The sequence below is a fragment of the Ovis aries genome, chromosome 3 (assembly GCF_016772045.2).
Source record: "Ovis aries strain OAR_USU_Benz2616 breed Rambouillet chromosome 3, ARS-UI_Ramb_v3.0, whole genome shotgun sequence".
Lineage (NCBI taxonomy): Eukaryota > Metazoa > Chordata > Mammalia > Artiodactyla > Bovidae > Ovis > Ovis aries.
The window spans coordinates 193,885,671-193,906,674 of NC_056056.1; the positions used below are offsets into that span (position 1 = coordinate 193,885,671).

The 21,004-nt window shown below is 38.8% G+C and overlaps 1 protein-coding gene across 9 annotated transcripts in view; it reads left to right on the forward strand.

Moving 5' to 3' along the window:
* The window catches only part of ABCC9 (ATP binding cassette subfamily C member 9), a 169,795-nt gene that overhangs the window by 63,748 nt on the left and 85,043 nt on the right, over positions 1-21,004 (forward strand). For 5 of the 9 annotated variants that reach the window (XM_042247430.1, XM_060413319.1, XM_060413318.1 and 2 more), the window contains exons 17-22: positions 4,110-4,182; positions 5,373-5,478; positions 10,652-10,690; positions 12,113-12,214; positions 14,838-14,922; positions 16,425-16,505. In XM_042247430.1, the coding sequence (XP_042103364.1) occupies positions 4,110-4,182; positions 5,373-5,478; positions 10,652-10,690; positions 12,113-12,214; positions 14,838-14,922; positions 16,425-16,505 (486 nt within the window). The remainder of the gene's footprint in view (positions 1-4,109; positions 4,183-5,372; positions 5,479-10,651; positions 10,691-12,112; positions 12,215-14,837; positions 14,923-16,424; positions 16,506-21,004) is intronic. The other 4 variants (XM_060413321.1, XM_060413322.1, XM_042247432.2 and 1 more) reach the window with 1 other exon arrangement.

Genomic DNA, 21,004 nt, shown 5'->3' on the forward strand with positions numbered 1-21,004 from the left:
CGGAGTTCACTCAAACTCATGTCCATCAAGTCGGTGATGCCATCCAGCCATCTCATCCTCTGTTGTCCTCTTTTCCTCCTGCCTCCAATTCCTCCCAGCATCAGAAACTTTTCCAGTGAGTCAACTCTTCACATGAGGTGGCCAAAGAACTGGAGTTTCAGCTTTAGTATCAGTCCTTCCAAAGAACACCCAGGACTGATCTCCTTTAGAATAGACTGGTTGGATCTCCTTGCAGTCCAAGGGACTCTCAAGAGTCTTCTCCAACACCACAGTTCGAAAGCATCAATTCTTCGGCGCTCAGCCTTCTTCACAGTTGAACTCTCACATCCATACATGACCACTGGAAAAACCATAGCCTTGACTAGACGGACCTTTGTTGGCAAAGTAATGTCTCTGCTTTCCAATATGCTATCTAGGTTGGTCATAACTTTTCTTCCAAGGAGTAAGCGTCTTTTAATTTCATGGCTGCAGTCACCATCTGCAGTGATTTTGGAGCCCCAAAAAATAAAGTCAGCCACTGTTTCCACTGTTTCCCCATCTATTTGCCATGAAGTGATGGTACCAGATGCCATGATCTTTGTTTTCTGAATATTGAGCTTTAAGCCAAGCTTTTCACTCTCCTCTTTCACTTTCATCAAGAGGCTCTTTAGTTCCTCTTCACTTTCTGCCATAAGGGTGGTGTCATCTGCATATCTGAGGTTATGGATATTTCTCCCAGCAATCTTGATTCCAGCCTGTGCTTCTTCCAGCCCAGCATTTCTCATGATGTACTCTGCATATTAGTTCAACAAGCAAGGTGACAGTATACAGCCTTGACGTACTCCTTTTCCTATTTGGAACCAGTCTGTTGTTCCATATCCAGTTCTAACTGTTGCTTTCTGACCTGCCTATAGGTTTCTCAAGAAGCAAGTCAGGTGGTCTCGTATTCCCATCTCTTTCAGAATTTTCCACAGTTTATTGTGATCCATGCAGTCAAAGGCTTTGGCATAGTCAATAAAGCAGAAATAGATGTTTTTCTGGAACTCTCTTGCTTTTTTGATGATCCAGCAGATGTTGGCAATTTGATCTCTGGTTCCTCTGCCTTTTCTAAAACCAGCTTGAACATCAGGGAGTTCATGGTTCACGTATTGTTGAAGCCTGGCTTGGAGAATTTTGACTGCTTAGGATGACTCTAAGATCTTTTTCTTTGCTGTCTTACTGATTGTTGAGGTGTACTCCTAAGTGCTAAATTCAAACTTAAATTGAAGAAAGTAGGGAAAACCACTAGACCATTCAGGTATGATCTAAATCAAATCCCTTGCAATTATACAGTGGAAGTGACAAAAAGATGCAAGGAATTAGATCTGATAGACAGTGTCTGAAGAACTATGGATGGAGGTTCGTGACATTGTACAGGAGGCGGTAATCAAGACCATCTTCAAGAAAATGAAATGCAAAAGGGTTGTCTGAGGAGGCCTTACAAATAGCTGAGAAAAGAAGAGAAGCTAAAGGCAAAGGAGGAAAGGAAAGCTAACTCCATCTGAATGGAGAGTTCCAAAGAATAGCAAGGAGAGATAAGAAAGCCTTCTTCAGTGATCAGTGCAAAGAAATAGAGGGAAACAATAGAATGGGAAAGACTAGAGATCTCAAGAAAATAAGAGATACCAAGGGAATATTTCATGTAAAGATGGGCACGATAAAGGACAAAAATTGTATGGCCTTAACAGAAGCAGAAGATATTAAGAAGAGGCAGCAAGAATACACAGAAGAACTGTACAAAAAAGATCTTCATGACCCAGATAACCATGATGGTGTGACCACTCACCCACAGCCAGACATCCTGGAATGCAAAGTCAAGTGGGCCTTAGGAAGCGTCACTACGAACAAAGCAAGTGGAGGCGATGGAATTCCAGTTGAGCTATTTCAAATCCTGAAAGATGATGCTGTGACAGTGCTGTACTCAATATGCCAGAAAGTTTGGAAAACTCAGCAGTGGCCACAGGACTGGAAAAGGTCAGTTTTCATTCCAGTACCAAAGAAGGGCAAAGCCAAAGAATGCTCAAACTACCACACAATTGCATTCATCTCAAATACTTCCCCAGTGGCTCAGAGGGTAGAGCATCTGCCTGCAGTGTGGGAGACCTGGGTTCAATGCCTGGATTGGGAAGATCCCCCGGAGAAGGAAGTGGCAACCCACTCCAGTACTCTTGCCTGGAAAATCCCACAGACGGAGAAGCCTGATAGGATACAGTCCACAGGATCACAAAGAGTTGGACATGACTGAATGCTTCACTTTCACGGGCTAGCAAAGTGATGCTCAAAATTCTCCAATTCAGGCTTCAAATGTACATGAACTATGAACTTCCAGATGTTCAAACTGAATTTAGAAAAGGCAGAGGAACCAAAGATCAAACTGCCAACACCTGTTGGATCGTAGAAAAAACAAGAGAATTTCAGGAAAAAAATCTACTTCTGCTTTATTGATTATACCAAAGCCTTTGACTGTGTAGATCACAACAAACTGTGGAAAATTCTTCAAGAGATGGGAATACCAAACCACCCTACCTGCCTCTTAAGAAATCTGTATGCAGGTCAGGAGGCAATAGTTAGATCTGGACATGGAACAACAAACTGGTTCGAAATAGGGAAAGGATTATGTCAAGGCTGTATATTGTCACCCTGCTTATTTAACTTATATGCAGAGTATATCATGAGAAATGCTGGGCTGGATGAAGCACAAGTTGGAATCAAGATTGCCAGGAGAAATATCAATAACCTCAGATATGCAGATGACACCACCTTTATGGCAGAAAGTGAAGAGGAACTAAAGAGCCTCTTGATGAAGGTGAAAGAAGAGAGTGAAAAAGCTGGCTTAAAACTCAACATTCAAAAAACTAAGATCATGGCATCAGGTCCCATCATTTCATGGCAAATAGATGGGGAAACAGTGGAAACAGTGCCTGACTTTATTTTCATGGGCTCCAAAATCACTGTAGATAGTGACTGCAGCCATGAAATTAAAAGACGCTTGCTCCTTGGGAAAAAAGCTATGACCAACTTAAACAGCAGATTAAAAAGCAGAGACATTACTTTGCCAACAAAGGTCCATTTAGTCAAAGCTATGGTTTTTCAGTAGTCATGTATGAATGTGAGAGTTGTACTATAAAGAAAGTTGAATGCCAAAGAATTGATTCTTTTGAACTATGGTGTGGGAGAAGACTCTTGAGAGTCCCTTGGACTGCAAGGAGATCCAACCAGTCCTTTGTAAAGGAAATCAATCCTGAATATTCATTGGAAGGACTGATGCTGAAGCTGAAACTCTAATTCTTTGGCCACCTGATGGGAAGAACTGACTCATTTGAAAAGACCCTGATGCTGGGAAAGATTGAAGCTGGGAGGAAAAGAGGACAACAGAGATTGAGATGGTTGGATGGCATCAGTGACTCAATGGACATGAGTCTGAGCTAGTTCTGGGAGTTGGTGATGGACAAGGAGGCCTGGTGTCCAGCAGTGCATGGGGTCGCAAAGAGTCGGACGTGACTGAGGGACTGAACAGAACTGAACTGAACCACCAAGTACTATTGCTTCATTTCTGTACTTTTTTCCTTCCTCTCCTCTCCTCTTTCAAGATCAGTGAATAGCAGTAAGTCCACATAGTTCAGGAAATTCATTTGTTACAAAGCCTTCGTCCTTAGCTAACAAGTCATTTGTTGCAATAATTTGTAGTTATTTCTCTTCTTGACTTTACATCACCAGGTTTCTGGCAATTGCAGCAGTGAGAGAATAATCCATATCAGAGTTACATTGGATAATGTTAGAATGATTGCGTTTTAAAGAATGTTCACATATAAACGATCCAGTTATCGCACACTTTCAGGGAAAATTATTGTAATTTTTAGCATTCTTCATAATATCACTGATTTAAAGACCTTCTCCCTTCCATTCTTTTTGTTTTTCATCTATGTCTCTAAATAGTCGTAACTCTAAATTAGAATTTTACCACTGTGTATTCTACTGTGTTGAAAGTCTTCCAGTGCTTTATAAAGAAAATTTATTTTAATTGGACTTATCCTGTGACACCACATATTTATGTAGTGTTGTAATTAAACTTCTGTACTCTTATTTTCTAGGTCACAAATGGGTACTTTTCATGGGGCAGTGGTTTAGCAACCTTATCCAATATCGATATTCGAATTCCAACAGGTAAGAATCATTTATTACTAGTTTGTAACTGTTTTTTTTTTTTAAGGAACAAATTTATTTTTGTGAATTCAGGGGGAAAACATTTGTCACCTCCAAAGCATTAATTCTTTCATTTGAATAATTCATCATGAAATAATATAAAGCTACATTGTGAACTAACATCAAGTTTGTAGCTGTTCATTATCATGACCGTGGTTTTCCAAGATAACTGAGGATAACAAAAGGAAAGACTTTTTAAAGACAAACATTACTGATAGTTATCTGTTTGCACTATGGAGCTCATGAATCCCTGTATCTCTGAGAGAATGACTGGGAGTTATAAGACCTGCCTATCACTACAGAGTGGGGACCTTGAACAGATTATCTATCATCCAAATGAACTGCTCTTAGTTTATTTGGTGATTTGTGACATTTAAATAGTGGAGTAGTTGAGTTCTCATTTTGTTCAAGAAAGATTTTAAAGAAATAGTGTTTGAGAAAATAGTTTTCTATCCCCAAAGAAAACTGATGAAGTTTTCAAATATTTAAGACTCAAATACCCTATAGTTTTTACTAAAATATTTGGATAATTGAATATAAATATTTTTTGACCTGGCCTCATGGTCAATAACTTGTAATTTTTCTATTAAACATGCAAATCAAAGTAAGAACTGATTAATCACTTAATTAATCACTTAATTATCTGTTATTATCTGTTATTATCACTTAATTATCTTAATTATCTGTTTTAGTCAAAATTACTTTTTCTCCAGAATGAACTGAATAATAAAGATAATACTAATCTAGGTGACTTCGGCAAGTATTTCACTGCTGCTTTTACTAGAGTCAGTTATTCTCATAATTTAAAAATAGTACATCAAGGGACTTCCCTGGTGGTCCAATGGCTAAGACTTCAAGGGCTGAGTTTGATCGCTGGTCAGGGAACTAAATCCCCCATACCACAGCTAAGACCTGGAACAGCCAAATAAATATTTTTTAAATTAGCATATCAAGACCTATAGATTTTAATTTTCCTTCCCTTTTCCAGAAACCTTATGTATCAGGAAAAGGAGCTGTTTAGAATACTGTTACTGGGGACAAAAACTGGGCCATAGATTATGAAACATCAGCCTTTTCTAAATGTGTTTTGATTTTATTTTATAAGTGAATTCCTTCTCATCCTGTTATTATCCTTTGTTTCTTTTCTCTAGGTCAGTTAACCATGATTGTGGGCCAAGTGGGATGTGGGAAGTCGTCTCTTCTCCTTGCCATCCTTGGAGAGATGCAGACCTTGGAAGGGAAAGTTCACTGGAGCAAGTATGTGTATTTTTAATCAGTTTCTGTTGGTGTCACACGTCCGATGATCTCCCAAGGGAAGGAATGAGAACAGTAGATTCCCATGTTCGAGGTCTGAGGGGCCCTTGGAAAAAGCACAGCTTTTAAAAAACAAATTAGTGGAAACTTTAAATGTTATAAATTAAAAAACATAAAACAATTCATGATAGAGGTTTATATTATTTATAAACTGATATATTGCTTTCAGCAAGATTGGGATTGTAAAGGTAAATTTTGAAAGTTAAATGGACAACACAGATAAATAAAGTTTAAAAATGTATCCTATAGTCAAAGAAAATTTGCATTATTTATAAAGTTTAAATGCACACAGAGCTTTAGTGGTCCAGGGTTCAGAGAAGAAATACCAAATAATCTTTTTGAAACTCTTCCTAAGAGACTGAGAAATCATCCATTTCTCATCACATCCAACTTAAACTAGACACTTGAAGTGTCTAGTTAGGGATGTGGCTAGGTCAGACGAGTGTGCTGTGCATCCAAAAGATGTTGTGCTTCTTCTGAATGTTTCAATGGTTGTTTTGGGTTCTTAAAAAATATTGTAGTAATAAGGTGACTCAGGAACATACTATTATATAATTGTGTAATAATGAATAAGTCATATTTATTTATTTAGTTTGATCTACCTGGTAGACAGGCTTCCCAGGTGGTACTAGTGATAAAGGACCCACCTGCCAGTGCAAGAGACAAAAGAGACTTGGGTTCGATCCCTGGGTTGGGAAGTTCCCTGGAGGAGGGCATGGCAACCCACTCTAGTATTGTTGCCTAGAGAATCCCATGGACAGAGGAGCCTGGTGGGCCACAGTCCATGGGGTCACAAAGGGTAGGACGTAACTGAGCGACACACACACCTAGTAGACCACCCCAACTCCCACAGTCATTATGGAGAAATTGCTAACAGCTTATTGATGATACTGGACTGTAGACTTTCAGTCCAATCACTGCAGTGATTTTCATCCAGGTTATCCCCAGAGAACACTGGACAATGTCTAGAAAGATTTTTTGGTTGTCATACTAAGGGAATTGGTCTGCTTACTGATCTAGTTGGTGGTGGCCAATTCAGTTCAGTTCAGTCGCTCAGTCATGTCTGACTCTTTGCAACCCCATGAACCACAGCACGCCAGGCCTCCCTGTCTATCACCAACTCCTGGAGTCCACCCAAACCCATGTCCATTGAGTCAGTGATGCCGTCCAACCATCTCATCCTCTGTCATCCCCTTCTCCTCCTGCCCTCAATCTTTCCCAGCATCAGGATCTTTTCCAATGAGTCAGCTCTTTGCATGAGGTGGCCAAAGTATTGGAGTTTCAGCTTCAACATCAGTCCTTCCAATGAACACCCAGGACTGATCTCCTTTAGGATGGACTGGTTGGATCTCCTTGTAGTCCAAGGGACTCTCAAGAGTCTTCTCCAAAACCAAGTTCAAAAACATCAATTCTTCGGCACTCAGCTTTCTTTATAGTGGCCAGAAATGCTACTATATATCCTCCAACACAGGACAGCCCTCCACAAGAATCCGCCTGCAATGCAGGAGACCTGGGTTCTATCCCTGGTTAGGAAGATTCCCTGGAGAAGGAATTGGCAATCCACTCCAGTATTCTTGTCTGGAGAATTCCATAGACAGAGGAACCTGGCAAGCTACACTCCATGGGGTCCCAAAGAGTTAGGCACAACTGAGCAACTAACACGCACATCCTCCAACACACAGGACAGCCCTCCACATCAGGGAATTATCAGGTTCCAAATGTTAGTTGTGCTGGGGAGACCTTGCCCTAGCCTTGCTCAAGTCCATTTACTTCTTATTGTAAGTTCCGTTGTGGCTTAATCTACTGTTAACATACACAGACATCTCTTCAGAATGAGTCAAAACTATTTACAGGCATTTTGAGAATAGGTTCTATTTTAAACTCCAATTAAGAGACGGAAATGCTTGGATGTGAAATTTGAGCTGGAAACAGCTGAACTGTAAATCCTATTTTTGGTATCGTTGGTGAAAGAAGAAAGCTGAGAAATGTGGAGGGTACAGTTTATTCCTGTTGCAGTTGTAGACATGAAACTGTTTAGCGTGTATCCAGCAGTGAGCTCGGTGAATAACTGCCCCTTGCAGTTTCATTCACGAGGGGGTCCTGTTGATCGCTAAAGCCAGATGCTACGTGACGTGTGCCCTATGACCATCACCTTCCATCTTGGATGGATGCAGGTTTTAAGGAGCAGGTTTTACTGAATTAAATTATGTCATGTGTCATGTATGGCCATAATGAAGTTATTTGGGTTTTGTTTTTACCCGGTTTCATTAGCATTAAACCAGAAAGAATTAGAGACCATGACAGAAAAAGCTTGAGATTTTATTTTCATACCTCTAGAATGTTCTTACGGTCTAGTCTGCTCTAGTATTACTCCTCTGGGCCAAATTCACTCCCAGTATTATCGTTAAGAATTATTATCATTTTGTTAATAGATAAATAAATGATTTGGGAATTAAGAAAGCATTTTACACAGTCTGTTTATTGAGTTTTCTAAACAAGCTACATACATGTATATAAGTATACATATATATATTTTAGACAAATTTATACCATTTATAGCCTGATTTCTTAAAGGTTGTATTTTATTTAATAAACCATATATAATAAAGCTTGAAAAACAAAGACATCAAGAAAGAAAATAAGGTTTAAATAATAATCTGAGCAATTAATAGGTAAAAATTCGTGTATTGGAGTCCTGTATATTTATAAAACATAGGCCACAAATTCTACTCTGAGTTCCATGGAAGCTAGTCAAAGAGAGAAGTATGAGATAAAAACAAACATATACTTATTAAAAGTTAAGTTTTTTTTTAAGAAATAGAAAAGAAATATCTCCCATAAATCCTAATTTTAAAAAAGGTAAGAAAAGGTTATGTCTTAAAGTCAGAGTCAATAAAATGAAAATATGAGAAAGGATTTAAGAAAATTCTAAGTATTTATAAAATCACTATAATTTAAAAATCATCTCTTTATGAATACTTGCCTTAAGAATATCCCATCTCTTCATAGCAGAAAGGGCTAAACTTTTCTTCAAAAAATATTTGGGTTGGCTCTGACACACACATAATAAAAACTAACTCCTAAAAGATTGGATAAGCTAATAAAAAAATTCTATTTTTCTTTTTTTACAAGAACTACTTAATTTTTTTCCATGAAATCCATGATTATCTGATAAAATATATTTTCAAATCAAGAATGCTTAGAGGATGCTGACCTTTTTTAAAGAGTTATTTGCAATAACTCTTTATTCTGGGAAAAATAACTGTTGCACCTATTCCAATAAGGAAAGTTATATAAATGTTATTAGAATAAAGCTAATTTAGAGATTATCCATATTGATAGGTTGATTTTGTGTAAATGCTGAGAAGTACTTTACCTTGGACTGAATTGTTTGCTGTCTTTTAAAGCTCAAGACAAAATGAAGTGAAACAGTAAATGGTATGGTAAAGTACCAGGCACCTTGCTGTCACTCTGTCATCATTGCCTGTATCTCTGGTTGCATGAATTTTATTTTTAAATGTGCCCTCATGGTTGGCAGGAACAAAGTGCTGTAAAGTACTCTGTCCTGTTGCAGGAAGAAATATTTACTTTGGACGGGAGAGAAGGCACTGGTCCTCATGCAAGACAGACCTACATGGGTAGAACTTGGTGCGCCAAATTCATCTAAATATAGATGCTTCCTTGGCAAGTGCTACCTTTAGTGTAGTCTGACATGCAGTAGCCCCAGAAGAGAAAGAAGAGAGAGATGAGGGAGGGACTGAAAAATTCTCCAAGCTTGTCAGAAGGCCAGGGTTCTTGCTCCTGCATCTGGTGTGCTCTGTATTTGTTGAAAAGCAAATGTTCTGCCTGATTGAAGTTGTCCTTTCCTAGTTGTCATGATAAATAATCATTCCTACTGATATCCCAGGAACTAGAACTAAATAAAACGCCTCACCTGTTGAATGGTCCAGGGAGGGAGTCCAGAATATGTAATAATCCCAGTAATTATATAAGACATAACCATCATTTATCTCTGGCTTCCCTTACTTTTCCTCCACCTTGCCCATGCCATCAGCCATCCTGTCAGACCCCATCTGTTGTGATGTTCTATTTTCTGATGTCTTAGTGTAACTGCCTTTATAGCAGTGGCTCAATTACTCTAAGACTTTGCCAGGCACGAAGGGAGAATAACACAATGAGTCAGCTTTCCTGGATCAGACATAACATAGCATGTTTGTGCCCGCATCTAGCTTCCCTTCTTCCAAATATTGGTCCGGATTTCAGCCTGCAGAAGTCACTCGTTCCCATTCCATAAGATACCAACCATGAACTTGGAAGATGGTAGAATACCAAGTTTTAACTTTTGCTGTTGAAGGAAAATACACACAAATCCTGCATGCAAAAGTGAAATTGGATGCTATTTTCCAGGAGGGGATTTTCCACCTGACGTGTTTTAAATTCAGGTGTTTCAGAAATGATGGAATTCACCTACTATATTAAAATTTAGAATAATAAAATCAACAAGTCCTTAGGTGTATTTTTCTCCTTGGTATAGGTATAACTAAATTTAATTAGTCAAATGCCTCATTTTATGTTAATCATATAAATCAGTAATTAATTATACCCAAATGTTACAATGTGATGCAGGTCTTTCCAGTTCCTTAAGGGCCAGGCTGTGTCTCAACCCTTCAAGTTTAGAGTATAAAAAGTATTTCTTCCTCCCTTGCCTTAGGGTAACTAATAAGGAATTTAAATAGATTAAATTTGAATTTTAATGGTAGGGAGTGCCTGGAGATATCAAATTCTAATATAGACTAGGAAAATATTCCATAAAGGTTATCCAAATTTATACAGCTAGTTGGAGCAAAGTTGGAGCTAGAATATGGCTATTGTGTGAACCCACATTTTGTATGAAGGAGAACAGTGCTATCTTTTGGAAGCTTAATTTATTTCCTAGTTGATGAGGATATAAAAGAAGACTGTCATTTATCTGGTTTGTCTTTGGGATTAGTATCAACAACCATTTGTAAGTGTAGCTATTTAATATATACAATGTTTATCTCTTACCTGATATGTACACGCATTCATCCTATATTTATATTTCGTAATTAATGAACATTGTTTGCCATACTTGCAGTGTAAATGAATCTGAACCTTCTTTTGAAGCGACCAGAAGGTATTATTTCTATTTTAATCTGCGTTTAATAAGAATAACTACCTTCCTCAGACTTTTCCTGATATTCCATTTCTTACTCCTAATCATTTTATTCATTCTGATAATGTACAAAGTTGTTTATTAAAATGGACTAGTAGATTTCTGATCGCAGTAGTTCCCAACATCTGGAAGCTGTTAAAAGAATTAATTTGCTGAACTAAATGGCCCAACATGTCAATTGTTGTCTTCTCCATGAGTCACACATATCTCAACTTTGACTAAAACTCAACAGTTCTTAGCAAATTGGATTTGGGACTTAATGAAATAAAGATGAAAAAATTATTATGTATATTATTTATGAATTAAACAGTGATGAAATCTGCCTGTAAGCTAGAACTGGGGAACCAAGTACTTCATTTATTTAAAAAAAGAAAAGAAACCCTTAAAGAATGGGGGTGGGGGCAGGAGGGGAGCAGACATGCCAGAGGTTGGGAACCACTGTTTTAATGCGCAGATGGTTATCTAAGAGACTACTAGCATACTATATATTATCACGTCCTCTAAACTCCTAAGACGTTATGTTTCAGGATGATCACTGGTTACTTCTAACTACCTTTTTTCTACACTTTATTCTCTTTTAACCTTAATTCCTAAATTAGTACTTACAGACCATAACTAACTATGAAAGTGTGAATTTTAAGTTGACCCCTTCCCTACCCCAAGCTCATCATCCTCTTTATCTTCAACTCACATGCATTTTCCTAATTACTGCAAATTAAAATATGATGTATGGACATCTGGTAGGGTTTGCAAGCCAAAAAGTGGGGCACAGGGAGGAGGCTATCATTTTTTAAAAATAAACTGTTTCAATAGGTAATGAAATACATGGTTTTTAAATGTGTAGTTATTTCATTGTTGAAATGGACTCCTCAAAATTATTCTTTGCTTTGAAATAGTTACATTATCTATTACCTTAAAATGTGTTCATGTGAGTAAGCCACAAACACATAATTACAGTATCAGTTCACATCATTTTAAAAGGTATTCCTGTAAAATTCATAATTAACGTAAAGTGCTTTTAATATGAAGTAAAATATCTGTAGTTATTAGAGTTAACTGTTATTTAAATTATTGTAAAAATTGTCATTTTAAAAAATAAAATTTTAATTAAGAGTTCATGCCTCAAAATATTTCTTTAGCATAGCAAATCAAATTTGCACGTTGTGTGTTGTTTTAATTAAGTTCCAATCCCTTTAATTTAGTGGGATATTTAACTACCAATCAATAAGGTTGATGGTCGTTAAAATATTCTTTTAGAGATTCTTCATTTCTGTCTTTGCATTGTTTTATCAACTTTCATTTTTCTTAGTTATACAAAAGCACAGGCACAGCACAGCACTCTTGGGTAATTTTGGTATTTTGTTTTTCTTTTCCATTTTCCAGTAGGAACAGGTATTCTGTGGCTTATGCAGCTCAAAAGCCTTGGCTATTAAATGCTACGGTAGAAGAAAATATTACCTTTGGAAGTCCTTTCAACAAGCAGAGGTAATTCTGAATGTAAAATTTAGAACTAAAAAGAACAACTATTTCTAATCCCTATGTTTGGTTCACAGTTTCTGGAGTCTTTTCTAAAAAAAATTTATTGGAGTATAGTTGATTTACAGTGTTATGTTAGTTTCAGGTATACAGCAAAGTGAACCAGTTTTAGTATACATACAGCCACTTTTTTAAAGATTCCTTTCCCGTATAGGCCATTACAGGGTATTGAGTAGAGTTCACTGTGCTATACAGCAGATGTTTGATATCTATTTTATGTATAGTAGTACATATATATCAATCCCAATATCCCAGTGTATCCCTCCCACCCATCCCCTGGTTCTGAAATCGTTATATCAGGACTTCCTTTCTTCTCTGTTTGCCCTGCTTCTTTCCTCATCACCAGGTCTATTAAGTCAACTTTTGTAAGAGAAGCCTCACTGGGATTCAGCCCATCATACGCACTTACTGAGAACAATTTGTACAGCAAAAATAAACAGCTGAAACAAAAGTTGTGTGTGTATGGGGGGCGGGGGGTGCAGGGTGAGGGTGGTGCTGAGATTGTTGGTAAACAGAAGAAAAATCCCAGTACGTTGCAGAAGGAGGATCAACCATGGAAAAAGAAGAGAAGGAATATGGGATCTGAGGGGCCTGATTACTCAGAGCAGCCAGAGTATGTCTACTTTCAGTCATCTTCTAAACACCCATTGGAGAAGAGAATGACTACCCACTCAAGTATGCCTGCCTGGAGAATTCCATGGACAGAGGAGCTTGTTGGGCTACAGTCCATGGGTCTCAAAGAGCTGGGCACAACTGAGTGACTGACACTTTCACTTTCACTTCCAAACATCCACTGGAGTGTACAAAGGCAAGACCCTTTCCTGAAGCCACCTTCACGAGGGGAAGGGAGTGTCCTAAGACTCAAAGCAGGGTCCTGAGAGTTAAGGAGAATTAGATCTGGGGAGAGGCATGAGGAAGGGGGAGGAGAGAGCAAAGTGTGGGAGGAAAAGTCAAATTACACAGGATTGTGGGCCTGGAAGTAAACCAGACAGAAAGGGATCTGTGTACATTGACGGTGGCAAACTCCATTGTGAAGGAAGGCTGAGATGGGCAGTAAAGTACCTTAAAAGCCAACCAATATAACTCTGAATTTTCTGAAGGCCCAGCAAAGTGTTAGAAAGAGGACTCACAAAGTAAATATACTCTGCCCATATCATGACAGATTTATATAAGGTGAATCTGAATTAGGAGCAAAAAGACATTTAGAAGGTTGTTGGGCAGATGATCTGGGCATGCTGTGTTTGTTGTCTATACTTGGCAGTGACTGTAGAAATGGAAGAAAAAGAGATGGTTGACAGAACATTCTGGAATAAGAGTGGGAGAAGAAAATGGAAGAGTCACATGGAATCTGGAAAAGTGGTACAGATGAACCTATTTGCAGGGCAGGAATAGAGACTCAGATTTAGAGACGAGATGTGTGGACATATGGCGGGGGGCTGGGGATGAATTGAAAGAGTAGCAGTGACATATACACTGCCATGTGTAGAGCAGATAGCTAATGGGAAGCTGCTGTATAGCTCAGGAAGCTCAGCTTGGTGCTCTGTGATGACCTAGATGGGTGGGATGGAGGTGGGATGGGATGCAGGACCAAGAGGGAGAAGATACATGCATACACATAGCTGGTTCACTTTGTAGGACAGCAGAAATTAACACAACAGTGTACACCACCTATACCCCAATTTAAAAACAAAATCACTCAAATATTTTAAGACCAAGTGATTGAGAAAATGAAACCATTGATATTTTCCCCAGAACGCCCAGTCTCCATGCTTCCTTGAATTTCCAGTCGACCCCAGTTTCCAGATCCAGCCTTAGGTCAACTTTATGTCGGTCCTTATCGGTTTCTGTTTTCTTCTCTCTTCAGCGTCGTGACTGTGGGCACAGATTCCTCTCCTCTGTCCCCACTTCCCCCCACCCCGTAACCCACGCTCTAGCCCCAGTGAGGCTCCTCTTATCCTTCACACATACCATGAACTTGTCCACTGTCATACAGTTCCTTTCTCTCTCCCCTCCTTGTCATTCCTGGCAGATTACAGTCCATCTTTCTGCAGCCACGTCACAAATCACTTCCCCTGCAAAGATGTCACTGATTTCTCAGTCATTCCTTCCTGCATATTCTAGGAGCACTTTGTAACTACCTATCTATGGTACCTAACAAGGTACATTTGTATCATATGTTTCTGTGTCAATTTTCTGCCACATTTAATAAGCTGTTTTTTTTAAAATTCTTAACCATTTTTCATTGAAGTATAATTAATTAACAATGTCATGTTAGTTTCAAGTGTACAGCAAAGTGATTTGGTTGTATGTATATCTATTCTTTTTCAAATTATTTTCCATTATAGGTTATTACAAGAAATTGGATATAGTTCCCTGTGCTGTACAATAATTTTACAAGAGTGGGAACCAATATCTATTTGTCTTTGTATCTACAAGCCTACTGTAGAGGCCAGAATATACTAAATTGTTCAATAAGTATTTTGTTTCAGCTTCTGAGACATTGAACCCGGGACTTGGTTTATGGGCAGTATATTAATTGTGATTTAAAAACTCAAAACCACCTCTCCCACAGGTACAAAGCAGTCACAGACGCCTGTTCTCTTCAACCAGATATTGACTTACTACCATTTGGAGACCAAACTGAAATTGGAGAGAGGGTGAGCTATGTATAATGTAATTACACAATGAACACACATCCAGAAAAGTCTTCCAATTATCTTTAACCTTTAATGGAAAATTTTAAAAATCCGAGAGCATTGGAATTATGTTTTCCTAGTGACAAGTTCTAGAAACAGAAGCATAGAAGTTCTTGATGCCACTCTCTTAAGGATGCATTGAGTAACTATCATGAACTTCACATTTTGCTAGCCACTCAGGAGTTCTCAAAGGAAAGGAACCAGTCCCTGCCTTTGATCAAATGTATTTTTACTTAACTTGGAGCTTACTTTAAATTGGTTTGGATACCGAGATTGCTTCTGACAACTTTTTCCACTCTTGTCAACATCCATTTATTCTTGTTAAAGTGTTCTTTTTGCTTTGTATAAACAGGTTTTACATTGGCGTCATACTGTTCCGACTAGCCGAAAAATATTTATACCTGTATATAATCTTTATAACAATGTTGGCTAAAGTGTTTGACTCTTATGGGGTCAAGTACTAAGCAAAAGACTGTATATGCATTATTTGCTTTTACAACAAATCTGTTACATAGGTGTTTTGTTATCTGCGTATTGCAGCTGAGAAAACCAGGGCAGAGAAAGGTTAAAGAACTTGCCTGGTCAGAGCCACTGGAACAGTTGAGATTGACTTTGTCATTTGTGTTATTCACTGCTGTTTTTTATTGCAGCATGGTATAGTGTTTAAGAACAGGACCTGAACTTCTCTAAGCCTTAGTTTCCATGTGGAGAGCAATACATTGAAATTGCTATGATAAGAGAAATAAGGAATGGAAAGCCATACACAGCAGCCTGACATATTTTACTAAAGTGTTAGTTGCTCAGTAATGTCTGACTCTGCAACTCCATGGCCTGTAGCTCATCTGTGCAAGGAATTTTCCAGTCAATACTGGAGTGGGTAGCCATTGCCTTTTCTAGGGGATTGTCCCGACCCAGGATTGAACCCGGGTCTCCCACATTGCAGGCAGATTCTTTACCATCTGAGCCACCAGGGAAGCTCGTCACATACTAAGTCCTCAGTAAATAGCAGTTTTTCACATTTGTATAATTAACACTTGATTATAAAAGCATACTGCTGTATAGTTCACTTGAACACAACTTGTAATATTGAATTTAGGAGACATGTATTAAGCATACTACTACAGACACAATTCATGAAACTAGAAACAATTCCGAGATTACTTCCAGTCTTCAGCACTCATTTTGGTTTTTCTTTATTAATATTTTTGCACAGCGGAGCCCTCTATCAGAGTGAAAAGAAGATTAATGTTATCAGTCAAAGGTGATCTTAATATAATTCAAATGTTGACCACTAGAAAGCTTGTGTTTTTGTCTTCCCGATGTTATCACCATTTAATTAATACACTACCATTAATTTAAGGGTTTTAAAGATAAGTCTGTATTTTTAGGAAATTTTTTTTTTTTACCAGCAGATTATTTACTACTGTAAAAATGGTGGATGTTACTAGGTATTTCTTCTCTAGGGCATCAACCTGAGTGGAGGTCAGAGGCAAAGAATCTGTGTGGCCCGAGCTCTCTATCAAAACACCAACATTGTCTTCTTGGTAAGAATATATGGTCCTCCCTTTCTTTCTACTTCATCTTTCTCTCTGGACAAATGAGTCTTTAAGGAGATAAGTAACTCAAGGAAAGATTGTTTAACTTGTGAAATCGCAGAGAATTAAGGCAAAACAAACCCTCAGAGTACACGTCAGATCAACATGTAAGATGTGAGTGAAGGTCCTCAAGGGACTGAGGTTTCCAAATGATTGCTTATATGAGTTCTTGAACCATGAGGATCACTGATGAAAGGGTGTGGATGGTGCTGGATGAACTGGACAGGATTATAAGTCTTCTCATTTATATTTGCTGGTAGGAAGAGGGGCTGGAAAATATACTCTTGGTGGGCATAAGGGTTAGTAAGGATGCAACTCAGGCTGTGGTTAAGGTTTATCTGTAAAGTTTCCTGAATTATTCTTAGAAAAACTGATACCAGCCTAGATCTACTAAATCATAATCTATAAAGGCAGAGTCTAGAATCTGTGTCTTAAAAAAGCTCTGTAGATGATTTTCTAGTATATCCTTGGTTGATAACCTATGGATATACAAACAAAAATGGATGATTGCATTGATTATGAATTCGCTCTAGTTTTATTCCTCCAGCAGATTGTAGCAAAAATCACTTAGCGTACAAACTGGACAATGCCTAGAGACAAGCAGGCTATGCAAACCTATCCTCCCCTGCCTTCTCCTTCTGGGCATGTATTCAGTTCAGTTCACTCACTCAGTCATGTCCGACTCTTGCAATCCCATGAATCGCACAAACCAGGCCTCCCTGTCCATCACCAACTCCTGGAACTCACTCAGATTTACATCCATAGAGTCAGTGATGCCATCCAACCATCTCATTCTCTGTTATCCCCTTCTCCTGCCCCCAATACCTCCCAGAATCACAGTCTTTTCCAATGAGTCAACTCTTCACATGAGGTGACCAAAGTACTGGAGTTTCAGCTTTAGCATCATTCCTTCCAAAGAAATCCCAGGCTGATCTACTTCAGAATGGACTGGGTGGATCTCCTTGCAGTCCAAGGGACTCTCAAGAGTCTTCGCCAACACCACAGTTCAAAAGCATCAATTCTTCGGCGCTCAGCTTTCTTCACAGCCCAACTTTCACATCCATACATGACCACAGGAAAAACCATAGCCTTGACTAGATGGACCTTTGTTGGCAAAGTAATGTCCCTGCTTTTTAATATGCTATCTAGGTTGATCATAACTTTTCTTCCAAGGAGTAAGCATCTTTTAATTTCATGGCTGCAGTCATCATCTGCAGTGATTTTGGAGCTCCCCAAAATAAAGTCTAACACTGTTTCCACTGTTTCCCCATCTATTTCCCATGAAGCGATGGGACCAGATGCCATGATCTTCGTTTTCTGAATGTTGAGCTTTAAGCCAACTTTTTCACTCTCCACTTTCACTTTCATCAAGAGGCTTTTAGTTCCTCTTCACTTTCTGCCATAAGGGTGGTATCATCTGCATATATGAGGTTATTGATATTTCTCCCGGCAATCTTGATTCCAACTTGTGTTTCCTCCAGTCCAGCGTTTCTCATGAGGTGCTCTGCATAGAAGTTAAATAAGCAGGGTGACAATATACAGCCTTGACGTACTCCTTTTCCTATTTGGAACCAGTCTGTTGTTCCATGTCCAGTTCTAACTGTTGCTTCCTCACCTGCATACAGATTTCTCAAGAGGCAGGTCAGGTGGTCTGGTATTCCCATCTCTTGAAGAATTTTCCACAGTTTATTGTGATCCACACAGTCAAAGGCTTTGGCATAGTCAATAAAGCAGAAATAGATGTTTTTCTGGAACTCTCTTTCTTTTTTGATGATCCAGGGGATGTTGGCAATTTGATCTCTGGTTCCTCTGCCTTTTCTAAAACCAGCTTGAACACCTGGAACTTCACGGTTCATGTATTGCTGAAGCCCGGCTTGGAGAATTTTGAGCATTACTTTACTAGCATGTGAGATGAGTGCAATTGTGTGGTAGTTTGAGCATTCTTTTGCATTGCCTTTCTTAGGGATTGGAATGAAAACTGACCCTTTCCAGTCCTATGGCCACTGCTGAGTTTTCCAAATTTGCTGGCATATTGAGTGCAGCACTTTCACAGCATCATCTTTCAGGATTTGAAACAGCTCGACTGGAATTCCATCACCTCCACTAGCTTTGTTCGTAGTGATGCTTTCTAAGGCCCACTTGACTTCACATTCCAGGATGTCTGGCTCTAGATAAGTGATCACACCATTGTGACTATCTGGGTCATGAAGCTCTTTTTTGTACAGTTCATCCGTGTATTCTTGCCACCTCTTCTTAATATCTTCTGCTTCTGTTAGGTCCAGACCATTTCTGTCCTTTATTGAGCCCATCTTTGCATTAAATGTTCCCTTGGTGTCTTTAATTTTCTTGAAGAGATCTCTAGTCTTTCCCATTCTGTTCTTTTCCTCTATTTCTTTGCATTGATCACTGAAGAAGGCTTTCTTATCTCTCCTTGCTATTCTTTGGATCTCTGCATTCAGATGCTTATATCTTTTTCTCCTTTGCTTTTCACCTCTCTTCTTTTCACAGTTATTTGTAAGGCCTCCCCAGACAGCCATTTTGCTTTTTTGCATTTCTTTTCCGTGGGGATGGTCTTGATCCCTGTCTCCTGTACAGTGTCACAAACCTCATTCCATAGTTCATCAGGTACTCTATCTATCAGATCTAGTCCCTTAAATCTATTTCTCACTTCCACTGTATAATCATAAGGGATTTGATTTAGGTCATACCTGAATGGTCTAGCAGTCTTCCCTACTGTCAATATGAGTCTGAATTTGGTAATAAGTAGTTCATGATCTGAGCCACAGTCAGCTCCTGGTCTTGTTTTTGTTGACTGTATAAAGCTTCTCCATCTTTGACTGCAAAGAATATAATCAATCTGATTTCGCTGTTGACCATCTGGTGATGTCCATATGTAGAGTCTTCTCTTGTGTTGTTGGAAGAGGGTGTTTGCTATGACCAGTGCCTTTTCTTGGCAAAACTCTATTAGTCTTTGCCCTGCTTCATTCCACATTCCGAGGCCAAATTTGCCAGTTACTCCAGGTGTTTCTTAACTTCCTACTTTTGCATTCCAGTCCCCTGTAATGAAAAGGACATATTTTTGGGGTGTTAGTTCTAAAAAGTCTTGTAGGTCTTCATAGAACCATTCAACTTCAGCTTCTTCAGTGTTGCTAGTTGGGGCATAGACTTGGATTACCATAATATTAAATGGTTTGCCTTGGAGATGAACAGAGATCATTCTGTCGTTTTTGAGATTGCATCCAAGTACTGCATTTCAGACTCTTTTGTTGACCATGATGGGTACTCCATTGCTTCTGAGGGATTCCTGCCCACAGTAGTAGATATAATGGTCATCTGAATTGAATTCACCCATTCCAGTATAAATCTGGTTCTCAGACCTTTAAACTTTTCACTCCATCTAATGAACATCTTCAGAAAGTGGCTTGATTTTAGAGTTTCCCACTCCAAAATTTTGGATACATTACAGGGTATGAAAGTAGACTTTGGGCATAGTACTGGACATGCACTTCAGGTTAATGTCTCTAAGAATTCCTGCCCCAAATATTCCAGAAAACAACACTATAAAAGACATAGCAGGATCTAGCAGTAACCTGTTAAAACTCAGCATTATAAAGACTAAGATCATCACATCCAGTCACATCACTTCATGGCAAATAAATGGGGAAACAATGGAAACAGTGGCAGATTTTATTTTCCTGGGCTCCAAAAATCACTGTGAATGGTGACTGCATCCATGAAATTAAAAGGCACTTGCTCCTTGGGGGAAAGAAAAAGCTATGATAAACCTAGACATCATATTAAAAAGCAGACACATTACTTTGCCAACAAAGGTCTGTCTAATCAAAGATATGGTTTTTCCAGTAGTCATGTATGGATGTGAGCGTTGGACTATAAAGAAGGCTGGATGCCAAAGAAGTGATGCTTTGAACTGTGGTGTTGGAGAAGACTCTTGAGAGTCCCTTAGACTGCAAGGAGATTAAACCAGTCAATCCTGAAGAAAATCAACTCTGAATATGCATTGGAAGGACTGATGCTAAAACTGAAGCTCCAATACTTGGGCCACCTGATGGAAAGAAGCAACTCGTTGGAAGAAAACCTTGATACTGGGAAAGATTGAAGGCAGGAGGAGAAGGGGACAACAGAGGATGAGATGGCTGGACGGCATCATTGGCTCAATGGACATGAGTTTGAGCAAACTCTGGGAGATAGTGAAGGACAGGGAAGCCTGACATGCTGCAGTCCGTGGGGTTGCAAAGAGCTGAACACAACTTAGCGACTGAACAGCATCAACAACCAAAATATGACACAGAGACATGAAGTGAGCAAATGTTGGAGAAATGGCGCAATAGACTTGCTGGACACAGGGTTGCCACAAACCTTCAATTTGAAAAAAAAATGCAATTTCTGGGAAGCACAATAAAATTAATTGCAATAAAATGAGATATGCC